Here is a 13,200-nt window from a genome sequence, read left to right on the forward strand (position 1 = left end):
TGGAAAACCAGGAAACCAGGCATTATACTTAAAACCACACACATTAGAAAAAACAAATGAGAATCACATGAAGACAATGTTAAATCCTCAGCACAGGGCTTTTTTATTATAACCCAAATTGAGAGAGTCTCATTGACACGTAGTCATGACAGATTTCTCAGTTTGGCACATCATTTTCCTTAAAAGGTTATAAAGCAGCATTAAAACATAACATAGTCATTGTTTGTCATTTGTACATCTGAAATCCAGGTGAGCACCGGTTGTAATGATGTTTGACGTGGGAGAACGGAGGAGGGACACGGTGAGAGACATGGTCTATTAGATAGCTGCACAATAACACAGCTATCTAAATCTCCATCAGTATCACTGCTCACAAGAGGTGTAAAGAAGTCACAGGTACCCAAGGGCTAAGCCATGTCTACTGTAGCTTTAAAAATATACATATAGACACAAGGAGTAAAGAAGACAAACGGCAGTGCAATGTCAGAGAAGACATGTTTTAGTTTCAGCTGTACAAGCCAAGCCTCTAAAGGGAGCTGCCTTAGACGAGTCTGGAACGTCAGGTTGTTTGTTATTAGTCACACAGTGTGTCCTGAGACAAAGGCCATATGGTCGTATCATGTTGCAATTTAATAGTTAGCCATGAACAATATCTAACAGCAAATATTCACCAATGTCTTGCCCAAGAAGTACCTAAATGCATGAGACTAAAATGGCCTTTTAATTTGAATGTGCAATTCCACCATAAAAATGGTATAGTAGTGATACTGCATTACCCAGGTATGAATAACTTGTTTTATGAGATTGATCTTCTGCGCTAAATTAACAAAAGGCTGCTCACAAATACGCCCCCCACACCTCAAGCCATAGCATTAATGTGTTAAATTCTGTCACCAGCACAATTCACTTAACAATAATTAACTAGAGGGGATTTATACTACTGTTTGTAATTTCCAAGTAAATATAGATCTTTTTATTTTTGCTCAGATAACGGCATAGGCTTGTGACTAACTAATTTACAGCTTCAAATCATAATTAACAAAAGGCTTCACAACCACTACAATTTCACAGGTGCCTAATACACTTGCAGTTTGGTTCATACACATAACTGCAGACAGCATGTCCAATAACACTACTATAAGCTACAAGACAAACTACAACCTACACAACGTCTTAGACAAAAGCCTTTTGTATGAAGGCATCAACTGCTCATTTTGCCAGAATGTAATTATACCATTTATGGTGGAATGGAAATTCACTGTAAAAAGCTGACTATAAAAAAAAGGAGGTCAAGGAATACAGCTGTGACATAATGGCAAGGGTGGGTAGAAAGTCAAGTAAAACTTTAATAGAATCAGACTTTCCTGAGTATATTTAAATTAAAAAAGTTACTATATTTTTGTGTATTTGTGAGGTAACTGATTTTCACTCATTTTATTAAAATGTATTATATAATTTACTTAAATGCTTTTCTCCTAAAATTTATATTAGTGAACATATTTGCCATTGATAACGTGAATTTTTTGGGTGTTTTATTTTTTTTTTGGGGGGTGGGCACGACCAAGACACAATGAAAAAAGTAGCACATAGCAATTCTCTGCTGGTAGATGCTGGATGTAATAGAAAATGTGTTTATGCTTTATTTGTTTATTTTCAAACTTGTGGATTTAGACCACTGTACACTTGAGAATTGGAAAATTAAGTTGTGCAGCAATGGTTTTCTGCATGCCAATTCAAATCAGTGGAAAATCAAACAACATTAAACAGATAATACCACAAAAGAGCCAAGCTGAATCATGTTGATCAAATAACCACATGGTTGCCAAAAAAAAAAAAAAAAATCTGTTTCACACGTGACTGATCATTCAGTGCACTGCAAACACAACCAAAGAATGTCACAAGCCAGCACCAGGGTTTGAAGCAGTAGGACTGAAGGGATATCACTAGAAGGAGCTGTGACACCCAGATATTGCTTATTGTCTACAAGAACCTTTGCGTTTAAATCACACAAGATAAAAATGAATAAAAAAAAAAAAACAGTTGTTCTTGAAAATGGAGCCCTCAGTCTGTTATTGCAGAAACAGGAAACAGCATCGAAAAGATGCAGGTAGCTGCTACATTAGGGATGAGCTGTATTTCAATCTTGTACTGACCAGTTATCTACAAACAAACAAAAACTTGAACAGCAGGTTAGTTGCTTTCAAAACTGAAGAAACAAGTCACTGTCATAAGAAAATCTTGTTTCTATGAAATAGTCACTTTAAATGTGTTCTTGCCCTGTAAAGTAGGGTAATACAACAACAGTTTAAACATGAGAGATGGAAAAATAGAAATAGTTATTTTGAAACATTTCTACAGATCATTCTGAGGCTGGTGTTAACAAATGATGGCTGCTAATTTCTTTCATTGATAAAGACATAGCCACTGTAAGTTAACAAGTTTTTTCCTTGTTAGGAATTGGGGCGAGGCAGGGTGAGATAACGAATTAAGCAAATACTGCATATTACACATATAAACAGAGTAGATTCAACATCTTTGCCAATGAACTGCCCTTGTGGAAAAAAACAAATGTGCATTTGCCCAACAGAACGACTCCTGCTCATGTAGTGAGATGTTTGATGAGAAGTCTCGCTGTCCAAAGTCTCACCATTAAAATGTGTGAAATGGTAAGGAACGGACCATTGCTGCTGTCATTTACTCTCACAGCTTTGCTTAGTCAATAATAGAGATGCACTAAAATGACCAAAGTGGAATATTAGGTTATCAATCAAAACAGAAAACAGGTCCAAAGTTTGGTTTGAAAGAACCCAAGTAATTAAGGAGGTCTATATAAAAATTGTGTTTGTTTTCCTGCACTGGCCAAAATAGATATTTTTAAATACTGTGAGCAGAAATAAATTTTGAGTGAAAATGTCAGCCATCTTGAATTACTTCACTAATTCCACAGTGGACATTATACAAATGATAAATGATTTCTGCTGAGCTCAGGAGGTGATAAAACACTGAAGAGATTCTCCAATACATCCCTAAATACATTACATTCTGCAAAAAGCTCCCATTAGCACAGCCCCACCAGCTGCAACCTCTGGCCATAAATTGTTTAAAATTATCACAAGCAACAACTGCAAACTGCAAATAATTGAAAATAAAAGGAATTAATCAACTTGAATAACCAACACTTCTTTGTTATCAGGGACACGGGATGCCTTAGCACTGTTTGTTCATTCATTCATTATCTGTAACACTGTTACACTGCCTTATCACTGTTTAATTTTAGAAAGCTTATATTAAACCTGTTTTAATCCAAATTTGCCCTGAATTTCTGTTTTTTTATGCCATTTTCTTTTCAACTAATTAGATGTTAGTGGTTAACCAATTATTAATCATAAGGTTTCGATTGGCAAAGAGACCAATCATTACACAGTCATTTGCAAAGTTCAAAAAAGAAGCCACAAAACAGCATCTTAAATTGCTAAATAAAGCCGTTCTTGATCATTAGGAATGCTTTTACTGTCAAATGAGTTGGAATTAGGCTCCTCCTGATTGTAAAGTAGGTACAGTATGAACCCACGCTGTCTTGCCATATTCCTTTAAACATGCCCTGATTAGGCTTAGTTCAATATTTACATGACCTTTTCAACAAAGAAAACTTTTAAAAAGGTGATTTAGCATAATAGCGCTGGATTAAAAATAAAATACTAGTTTGAAATGTTGGTGGAGCTGCGGCACAAACAAATAAAATTGTGTTTTTGCGTGTAATAGATGTTAAGCTATTTACAAGATTGTACAATGAGAGTGATGTGAGTCCTGTAACCTTTTAGGCCAAAGAGAGGGCAGTCAGGGTTTTGTGGTCCAAGTTGAACCCCTGAACATCTTCAGTGGAGATGGCTGCTGTCCATTTGTGCCTCACTGCTTCAGATGCACCGAGCAGCTTCCACTGAACTGCCGGTGTCTCACTCTCACTGAGAGGTCAGGTGTCTGTTGTTTTAAGAGGATTCCACCTCGCTTCGCTTACCTGCAGAAACAGACATCTCTTTGAGGGGGTCAAATCTGAGGTTTTATTTTTTTTAAATATATGATCAAGAAAGGTACAAATTGAAACTAAAATGTATATTTATAACTTTGGTTCCCAAGACACCTTTTAGCATACAACATGAAAATGTTTTTTACTTAAAAAGTACTTAGATAGGGAAATTCATTCATCATTTATTGTCTGTCACTGCTTATCCAGTTCAGGGTTGCGGTGGGTCCAGAGCCTACCTGGAATCACTGAACACAAGGCAGGAACACACCCTAGAAAGGAAGCCAATCTTTCACAGGGCAACACACACTCACACATTCCAACCTACAGACAATTTTTTTTGTCTCCAATCCACCTCCCAGTGTGTGTTTTTGGACTGTGGGAGGAAACCGTAGCACCCGGAGGAAACCCACGCGGACACAGGGAGAACACACCAAACTCCTCACAGACAGTCACCCGGAGCAGGACTCGAATCCACAACCTCCAGGTTCCTGGAGCTGTGTGACTGCGACTCTGTGCTGCCCTAGATAGGGAAATAATTAACATTCTGGCTAGAAACGCAAAGAGCGAGCCCTCCCATGTGTAAACTTCAAATCAGCTCTCTCTATGCAGTAAATTAGCTGAAAATCCAATGTTTCAGAAAAATTTCATTTTAGGAAGTGTTTCATTTAGTAAACCAACACAAAACCACTTGTCTTCCTCAATATGTTCACATACTCTACTAAACAGTATTTAGTGATACATTTACATTTCTTGTGTATAGATTGAGGCACCTGGTATACCCAAGATCCATCCAAATCTTTCAAAATATGCAAAACTGGTCTGAACTTGCAGGTATTTCATGTTATTGGGGAAATCCAATGATTGCTTTGTCTAGGTCACGAAGAGCTGTCTTATCCGGCACCAAGATGCGAAAAAGTTCTTAGTTTTCCCCTAAGTTAGTCAATGGCAAAATGTACATTTCTGGAATTCTAGACCATAAACACTGAAAATGGGAAGAACCTTACATGAAAAGAGCTGTGACAAATTCTGCAGGGAGCCTCCGTAAGAGAAAAACGCCCACACAGCCATCAGCACAGTGATCACATACACAGGAGGCAGACAACCTTCATACAGTGGGTTCAACAGAGACTGAGAAAGAGAGAGAGTGTGAGAGATACACTTAATACACATTTGACCTATTACAGAAACTACAGTGACAAAAGAAATAACAATAATATTAAAAAAGAATAAAGGAGAATAAAAATAAGATGGGATTCATTTGGTTATGGTGACAGTTGATTCATATTAGTAACTCTATATCTGGATGGTCCAATAAAAATGATCTACCTATCATGCGTGTACATAATTTATTTTGTGTATATATGTACTTTTAAACGGAACTAGCTTAACTGAACACTTGTCAGCTATTCTGCTGTGTTAAATATAGCATGGTGTCCTTGAGTAACTGTGTCCTCATTTAACAAATCTGTGGTGAAAAGAAACAATGAAAATTGACTGAGTTATGTTAAAGACTAGGTAAACAGCTACAAAGCATCTATTTAAAATCATGTAATGACAAATTATAGGTTCATTTTTTTCCACCTGAAAATAAAAATAGCAACATGCAATAATGGAAAAAACGTATATAGTACAGTGTTTGTTGAGTAGCTCAGAGTAGCAGACTTCTATTATGGAAAAAAAAATCCTGTTACCACCTGCACCTCATCATCTTTGTATCCCTGACAGGCAGGGATCCTCCTCCTATATATACACACTGTTGTCCTTATAAACACATCATGTAAACTCCTTTCTCCTCAACAGCGTTTATTTAAATTCCTCACAACTGAGGGAAGCACATTTTACTGTTTAGGAAATGTATTCTTTCTACTGTTACTTTTCATGTACAGAAGTAAGGTTCATTAAACTTGACCGGAACATTCATTCATTATCTGTAACCGCTTATCCAATTCAGGGTCGCGGTGGGTCCAGAGCCTACCTGGAATCATTGGGCGCAAGGTGGGGAATATACCCTGGAGGGGGCGCCAGTCCTTCACAGGGCAACACAGAAACACACACACACACATTCACTCACACCTACGGACACTTTGGAGTCACCAATCCACCTACCAATGTGTGTTTTTGGACTGTGGGAGGAAACCGGAGCACCCAGAGGAAACCCACGCAGACACGGGGAGAACACACCAACTCCTCACAGACAGTCACCTGGAGCGGGAATCGAACCCACAACCTCCAGGTCCTGCTGCGCCACCGTGCCGCCCACTTGACCGAAACAGTATGTTAGAAACCTTTCAGCATCTAAATCTGCCAGCTTTACAGATTAAAGACCATTAGTACATGCAATTATATCAAATTGAGCCTGCTAGAGTTAGAATGCAGTTTTGGTCAATTCAAATTAAACTTTGCGAACACTGATGTTTCTACATGACCTTGTAATTAATTCCTCACCAAAAACTCTAGGCCATCTTCCACCTTGATCTTAGAGTTTTTAATGACCTTTACTTTCAAAACAGATCTCTATTTTATATAAAATGGAAATGAAACTATAGTCTATATATATTTCAGTAGAATGCAATATATATAAAATTCCCATTTCAGAAGAAATGAGGGGGAGAAAAACACTTCCTAATACTTCAATTGAAAACTGTATGAATTTTGAAACCAGATTCTGCTGAATGAGGGCAATCCAGGCAGAAGTTCTGCTGAAGGCCTAATATGGTCAACTTCCTTACAGTTCTGTTTTTGCTATGTGTTTAATATAGTTATATGGATTTTAGTACAAATGTTTCTGTAATCTACTGTGCGCATTATATATATATACAGGGGTTGGACAATGAAACTGAAACACCTGTCATTTTAGTGTGGGAGGTTTCATGGCTAAATTGGAGCAGCCTGGTGGTAAATCTTCATTAATTGCACATTGCACCAGTAAGAGCAGAGTGTGGTTCAATTAGCAGAGGGTAAGAGCACAGTTTTGCTCAAAATATTGCAATGCACACAACATTATGGGTGAAATACCAGAGTTCAAAAGAGGACAAATTGTTGGTGCACGTCTTGCTGGCGCATTTGTGAACAAGACAGCAAGTCTTTGTGATGTATCAAGAGCCACGGTATCCAGGGTAATGACAGCATACCACCAAGAAGGACAATAAACATCCAACAGAATTAACTGTGAACGCAAGAGGAAGCTGTCTGAAAGGGATGTTCGGGTGCTGACCCGGATTGTGTCCAAAAAACATAAAACCACGGCAGAATTAAATGTGCACTTCAACTCTCCTGTTTCCACCAGAACTGTCCGTCGGGAGCTCCACAGGGTCAATATACACGGCCGAGCTGCTACAGCCAAACCTTTGGTCACTCATGCCAATGCCAAACGTCAGTTTCAATGGTGCAAGGAGCACAAATCTTGGGCTATGGACAATGTGAAACATGTATTGTTCTCTGATGAGTCCACCTTTACTCTTTTCCCCACATCCGGGAGAGTTACGGTGTGGAGAAGCCCCAAAGAAGCGTACCACCCAGACTAATGCATGCCCAGAGTGAAGCATGGGGATGGATCATTAATGGTTTGGGCTGCCATATCATGGCATTCCCTTGGCCCAATACTTGTGCTAGATGGGCGCGTCACTGCCAAGGACTACCGAACCATTCTGGAGGACCATGTGCATCCAATGGTTCAAACATTGTATCCTTAAGGCGGTGCCGTGTATCAGGACGACAATGCACCAATACACACAGCAAGACTGAAGAAAGATTGGTTGGATGAACATGAAAGTGAAGTTGAACATCTCCCATGGCCTGCACAGTCACCAGATCTAAATATTATTGAGCCACTTTGGGGTGTTTTGGAGGAGCGACTCAGGAAACGTTTTCCTCCACCAGCACCACATAGGGACCTGCCCACTGTCCTGCAAGAAGAATGGCTTAAAATCCCTCTGACCACTGTGCAGGACTTGTATATGTCATTCCCAAGACGAAACTGACACTGTATTGGCCGCAAAAGGGGGCCCTACACCATACTAATAAATTATTGTGGTCTAAAACCAGGTGTTTCAGTTTCATTGTCCAACCCCTTTGTGTGTGTGTGTGTGTGTATATGAGATATATATATATATATATAGTTAATTTGCATAACAGCCTTCTGTGTATATAGCAACATGGAATATCTTCGTTTCTTTAATTCATCGTGAGAATAAATTACTCTTGTTTTGTATTAAGCTGCCAGAGTAACAACTAAACTGTGTCTCCATCCAGTGGACATCCAGCTGCTCTGCTTTGCATCTTCTCATGTAACCAAAACTTTAAATGAACCGGCGCAACATTAAAGACCTTAAATCCAGCACCTTCATGTTATCAGGAAAATTATGAGTAAGCTATTTAATTAAAAGAGTCAATATTGGTCTTTCAAATACCTTTCAAAGTGGCACTTACATTGTTCATATTATTTGCATCGCAGATGATTCAAAATAAAGGGCAAGTGAGGGGAAAATTTTTTAATTTGGCCAAAATGTATCTATTTTAAATGAGGATGACGAAAGGAATAAGCAGAGGAATTAAAGCTGAGTGTCATGTAACAGCTTGGCTGCTTACCAGGCCAGAGACCAGCAGGTGGAGACACACCACTACAGCAATCACCCACCAGCGGCTCTTCTCACAGCCTTCGAAAAACACCACACCCCAGAAGGTTTGTAGCAGAGTTATAGCCAGAGTCAGTAGAGCTGTGGAGGAGAGAGTGCAGTGCTGTTCATTATACGTGGGAGGTTTTCATAACTTTTACAAATTCCAGCCCTTTTCATTTCTTAATTGATATCAAATGAGTTGCATCAAATGAATGCAGATGTAGGCTAACCTGAAGTAATGAAGTAATACTGCGAGTCTCCAAAGATACCCACTGTGCCCGGACCAAGCGAGTCAGACAGGATGTTGATCATGGAGAAGGCTCCACTTATTATCCCAAAGCCAAGACCAGCCACTGCAGATAAAAAAAAAAACACACACACCACTTGCAAAAGACCTCAAATACAATAAATATTCTAAAATTAAACATGTTTGCATCTAAGCAGAGAAGAACAGAATGTCAATAAAAGTCAAAATAGCACAACTTACCATAAGCCATTTGCCGAACTGAAATTGGGGATGTTTCTTCATCACTAATGGCTGACAACCCTTCATTAGCTTTCCTAATGACACAAGAAAAACAATTAATCTCTTCATTCTCTCTTCACTTCATTCCCTGCTTTCTCTCAAGGGACAAACCCCTGAAAATCTACAGCTCTATTAGTAGGAAGATTCACCTCTGTCAGGAGCACCACTGACAATGTTCTTTCCAATTTATTTCTTATAGTCTCTTATGAGCCAGGATCACATTAAGACCCTGTCCATCTGACTTCCACAAACCCATTATTCCTAGGTTGCAAAGTACTGGGCTGCTCTGTTCCATTTTGCTAAATGTTTCAGAAGCATTTCTCAATGCACATGCAATACTTTTACAATCCATATTGTTCTTATTGTCACAAAAACCTGTGTCAGTGAAGTACAAGGACAATGCTTTTAAATTGAACACACATTAAATGCATGACATTTTACTAAAAGAAATTTTGGATAATTTCTACAGAGCAGTTCGGGGAAACAACACCTAATATATCTGACATACCTAACAATAATTCAGGATCTATCAAATAAACAGAATTAAATCAACCATCTTGAAGAGTGGTGTCTCTAAACTATTCAGTGTGATCAAGGCTTAAAAGAGATTCAGCTCAAACATCTCCACATGAACAACTTCTGCCACTGTCATAACTTTCTGATCACTACACTGCTCATTTCATGTACATAGGTTCATTAAAGAAAAGACTTCACAGTTTATTCATTTTGTCAATGGGAGTATGTATATAATGCTATTATGAGTCCAGCAAAATATAGAATAGAATGCTAACCAAACATTCGTATGCTGGATAAATGAGGCTGCACCTTAGAATACACACTGTTGAGAGAACGGTCTAGGCGCCTTTATCCAACATACAAATGTTTGGTTAGCATTCTATACTCATGTATGACTGATGGGAAGCACTAAATCATTTTCACCATTTGTCATGTTTTCTCTCATTCACAAATTTATAGCGCCAATCTTCACTCTGGAACCAGTTTAAAGTCAAAACAGAAGGCTTGCTTTTTGGGTAAAGGTGGATCAGCGTGCTGTGACCTTTCTGGCAATACCACTGCCCAGACACAGCAGACTAGTGTTCTGTTCCCAACCTGGATTAGTCTGGCAAATGCTATAAATCCCATATTCTGTGTGTTCCAACACTTATCCATCACCTCAATATCATGTTGACCATTAGGGGAAACTCTGTGTTTTACCATAAATAGGTTTGTTAAAGCTAATATACAATACTGGGTCCAGCTTCCAAAACAACACCTTAGTGTTAAGAGAGAGATTGTTCAATGGGATGTTTCCTTTAGCACTTAAAAATCTTTGTTCTAAGAGGCTTTTTGAAACTCGTCCCTGTACGTTTTCTCCAAAACTGAGAATTACTAACTTTGTGTTTGTTTATTGCTGTTTGTATACGCATGTCAAATTGAAAGAACTTTTCACCTGAGCAGTCTGTAGTAGGCAAATCTGAACACTTCCTGAAGGAGGACTGAGAACATGACCCCAAATATCAGCAGACCCTTTTGCACCTTTGCGTCATCTGTGTTGCTAGCCTTCATGGCAATGAACCACACGAGAGAAGACAGCAAGAGGGACAAGAGCCAGAAAAAAGCCCTGAAACACAACACATACAAATTCAAACATTTACAAAACACAGGCACACAAACATTAAGTAGATCCACTGGGAACTCCATAGAGCACATGTTTGATTTGCACAATCAAGATGAGGAGTTGGAATTTTATCTCATGTACTGACTGTAAATCTCTCCGAGTAATAAATGTATTGGGGTATACACAAACTGAAGGCTGTCCAGCAGAAATGGGGCATTGTGAGAGTACAAGGAAAGTGATCAGATCAGATTGTTTCAGGTTATGGACAGAATCCAATGCTTTATCTGAGTCTTCAGCTATAAAATTAAAGTACAAGCATTATTCCAATCCCTTACTTCCTCTTATGATGACTTGCACATGTGTGTGACTTGCTGCCTCAGAAAAATGAGATCCTAAACCAGAGGGTCCCAGACACACCACCCTCTGATTCAAGTCTTTAATGAAAATGATTCTTGTGGTCTGGGTCATCTGTAGATATAAAAAAGAAATGACTGGGATCTCCATAACAGAGACTGAGCAACCCTGATGTGATCTATACTTTGTAGACACCTACTCATCCAGCATCTCTTCTGAAATAGTGGGTGTCAGGCAGTTTAAGTTTTCTATGCAGTATACTCCACCCCTCCACAATCCACTGCTGGAGATTTATACCCCTCTGGCTGACGTTTTGTATTGATGACCAGCGCGTGCTGTTTAGCTTCAGGCAGTTGTGTGAATATTACAGACGCTGTGTGTACACAATGGGTGCAAGCAGAAGAAGCGGAATTCACTAAATACACGACTGTCCGTAAATGTTTGGACACTCAAGAGTAGCTGTGGGTAACAGCTGTGTTTGTAAACACTGCCACCTGAAGACCTAGTTCAACAGAGTTGTGTGTGGACTCAAATACTGACCCTGCGATGAGGATGATGACTCTGAGAGGGTCTCTGGCGATTGTGAAGATGAAGAGGGCGAATGCAGGGCCAAACGCTATGAAAGCGCAGCCAAAAAACACAGCGGCAGTCATGTCGAGAAACAACTTTAGCTAAACACACAAGAAAGCTACACCTAGACGGGGCGCTATAAAAAAAACACACTCTAATTTAACGCCGTTGAACCCGGCACAAAGCCCAAGTAGCCCCACAGTGCAGGGTCCTCAGACACAATTAAAATCCCCCGGCATGCTCCAAAACTGTGTTTTAACAGCTACTGTTAGCGTTACTGCTCAGCGACAACCAGCGCCTTAACGTCGAACCTCTGTCTCAGCGACAGTTACCAACGCCTCAGTTCTATTTAACCTCAGCACAAATTAACTAACCAACCCCTTTCCTCACTCCGCGCCTCCTTCAGTCCCCGTCCTCAGCCTCCAGCTCCTTTCTTTTCCCCTCGATATCACAGCATGGGCTTTTGTTTGTTTCAAACCACACGATTGTGTTTCCGGGTGTACAGCGCCAGATGCTCCGGACACGTCCTATTCCCATCACTCGCTCCCTGCACTCTACGTAGTGTACTCACAGGCGCGATCAATGGCAGGGCGCATTCCAAATCGAAGTTTGTTCAGAACCTCTGCCCCTTTCGGCACGGTCATGCAGAAATGCTCCGGACTTTACCCGGAGGCGCTGTCTGTGTAAACGCGTCCACCCATTACATATTTCACGGACGTTATCTTCCTAGCACCTGTGTAAAACACCGGGTAAAGTCCGGGCATGTGAGAACGAAGAAGGAAGGGTTCCGCCCGCCTACACACCCACGCCTGTCACTCACAAGTCCTCACAATAAATTATATACGTTCCCATTTTTAATTATTCACACAATGTAATAAAACCTCTAGTTTAACTACATATTCCTAAAGTTTAACAAGTGACCTCTCTATTTAATTAGTTATATATTTTCAATATATTCACTAGTTCTCTCTAAAATAATTAATCTTTTAGTTGTCAAAAGGAATAAAGCCTGGAACTGGTTATTTAAAGGCTAAGCACCACTTAATGGACCTCAATGAATATTTCACATTATTTTAGTTGCTGACACATATGTATGAATTAAAATGAAAATAACAGCTTAATTTGCTTTAAAACGGACAATTTTATTAAATTGACGGAAAAACCCGAGCTCGCTACGGAAATTCTTGAACGCAACCGTGACGTCACTGGTGGACAACAGCTGAACAACGCCGCGGTAAAACACCGTTATGACAGTATCTAGCTAGCTAAATAACCAAAATTATTCATGACAATAGCCTAGCAATAATCTTAACTCAAATGTAGAGGTACCGTTATTCTTGTAAATGTGATCGAAGTCGAACTCGAATTCATCCGACACTATAAACCTCCGTAATGCAGCTACGTAGCCGAGTATAATCTGAGCCCCCGAGTTTAGCGAGTCAAGCTAACGTTAACTAACACCAACTAAAACAGGCGAAGTGAGTGTCCTTAC

The 13,200-nt window shown here is 39.6% G+C and overlaps 1 protein-coding gene across 1 annotated transcript; it reads right to left on the reverse strand.

Moving 5' to 3' along the window:
• Positions 1 to 52: 52 nt before the first annotated feature.
• On the reverse strand, positions 53 to 12,199 carry zgc:114200 (Gamma-secretase subunit Aph-1b-like). The gene is made up of 7 exons (XM_066651236.1): positions 11,679 to 12,199; positions 10,617 to 10,787; positions 9,128 to 9,201; positions 8,871 to 8,993; positions 8,612 to 8,739; positions 5,024 to 5,152; positions 53 to 4,010 (listed from the first exon to the last, which is right to left on the reverse strand). Exons 1-7 carry the CDS (start codon positions 11,789 to 11,791, stop codon positions 3,987 to 3,989), a joined length of 762 nt encoding a protein of 253 aa, XP_066507333.1. The 5' UTR covers positions 11,792 to 12,199; the 3' UTR covers positions 53 to 3,986.
• Between the last annotated feature and the right edge of the window lie 1,001 nt (positions 12,200 to 13,200).

This window comes from Hoplias malabaricus, chromosome 18 (genome assembly GCF_029633855.1).
Source record: "Hoplias malabaricus isolate fHopMal1 chromosome 18, fHopMal1.hap1, whole genome shotgun sequence".
Lineage (NCBI taxonomy): Eukaryota > Metazoa > Chordata > Actinopteri > Characiformes > Erythrinidae > Hoplias > Hoplias malabaricus.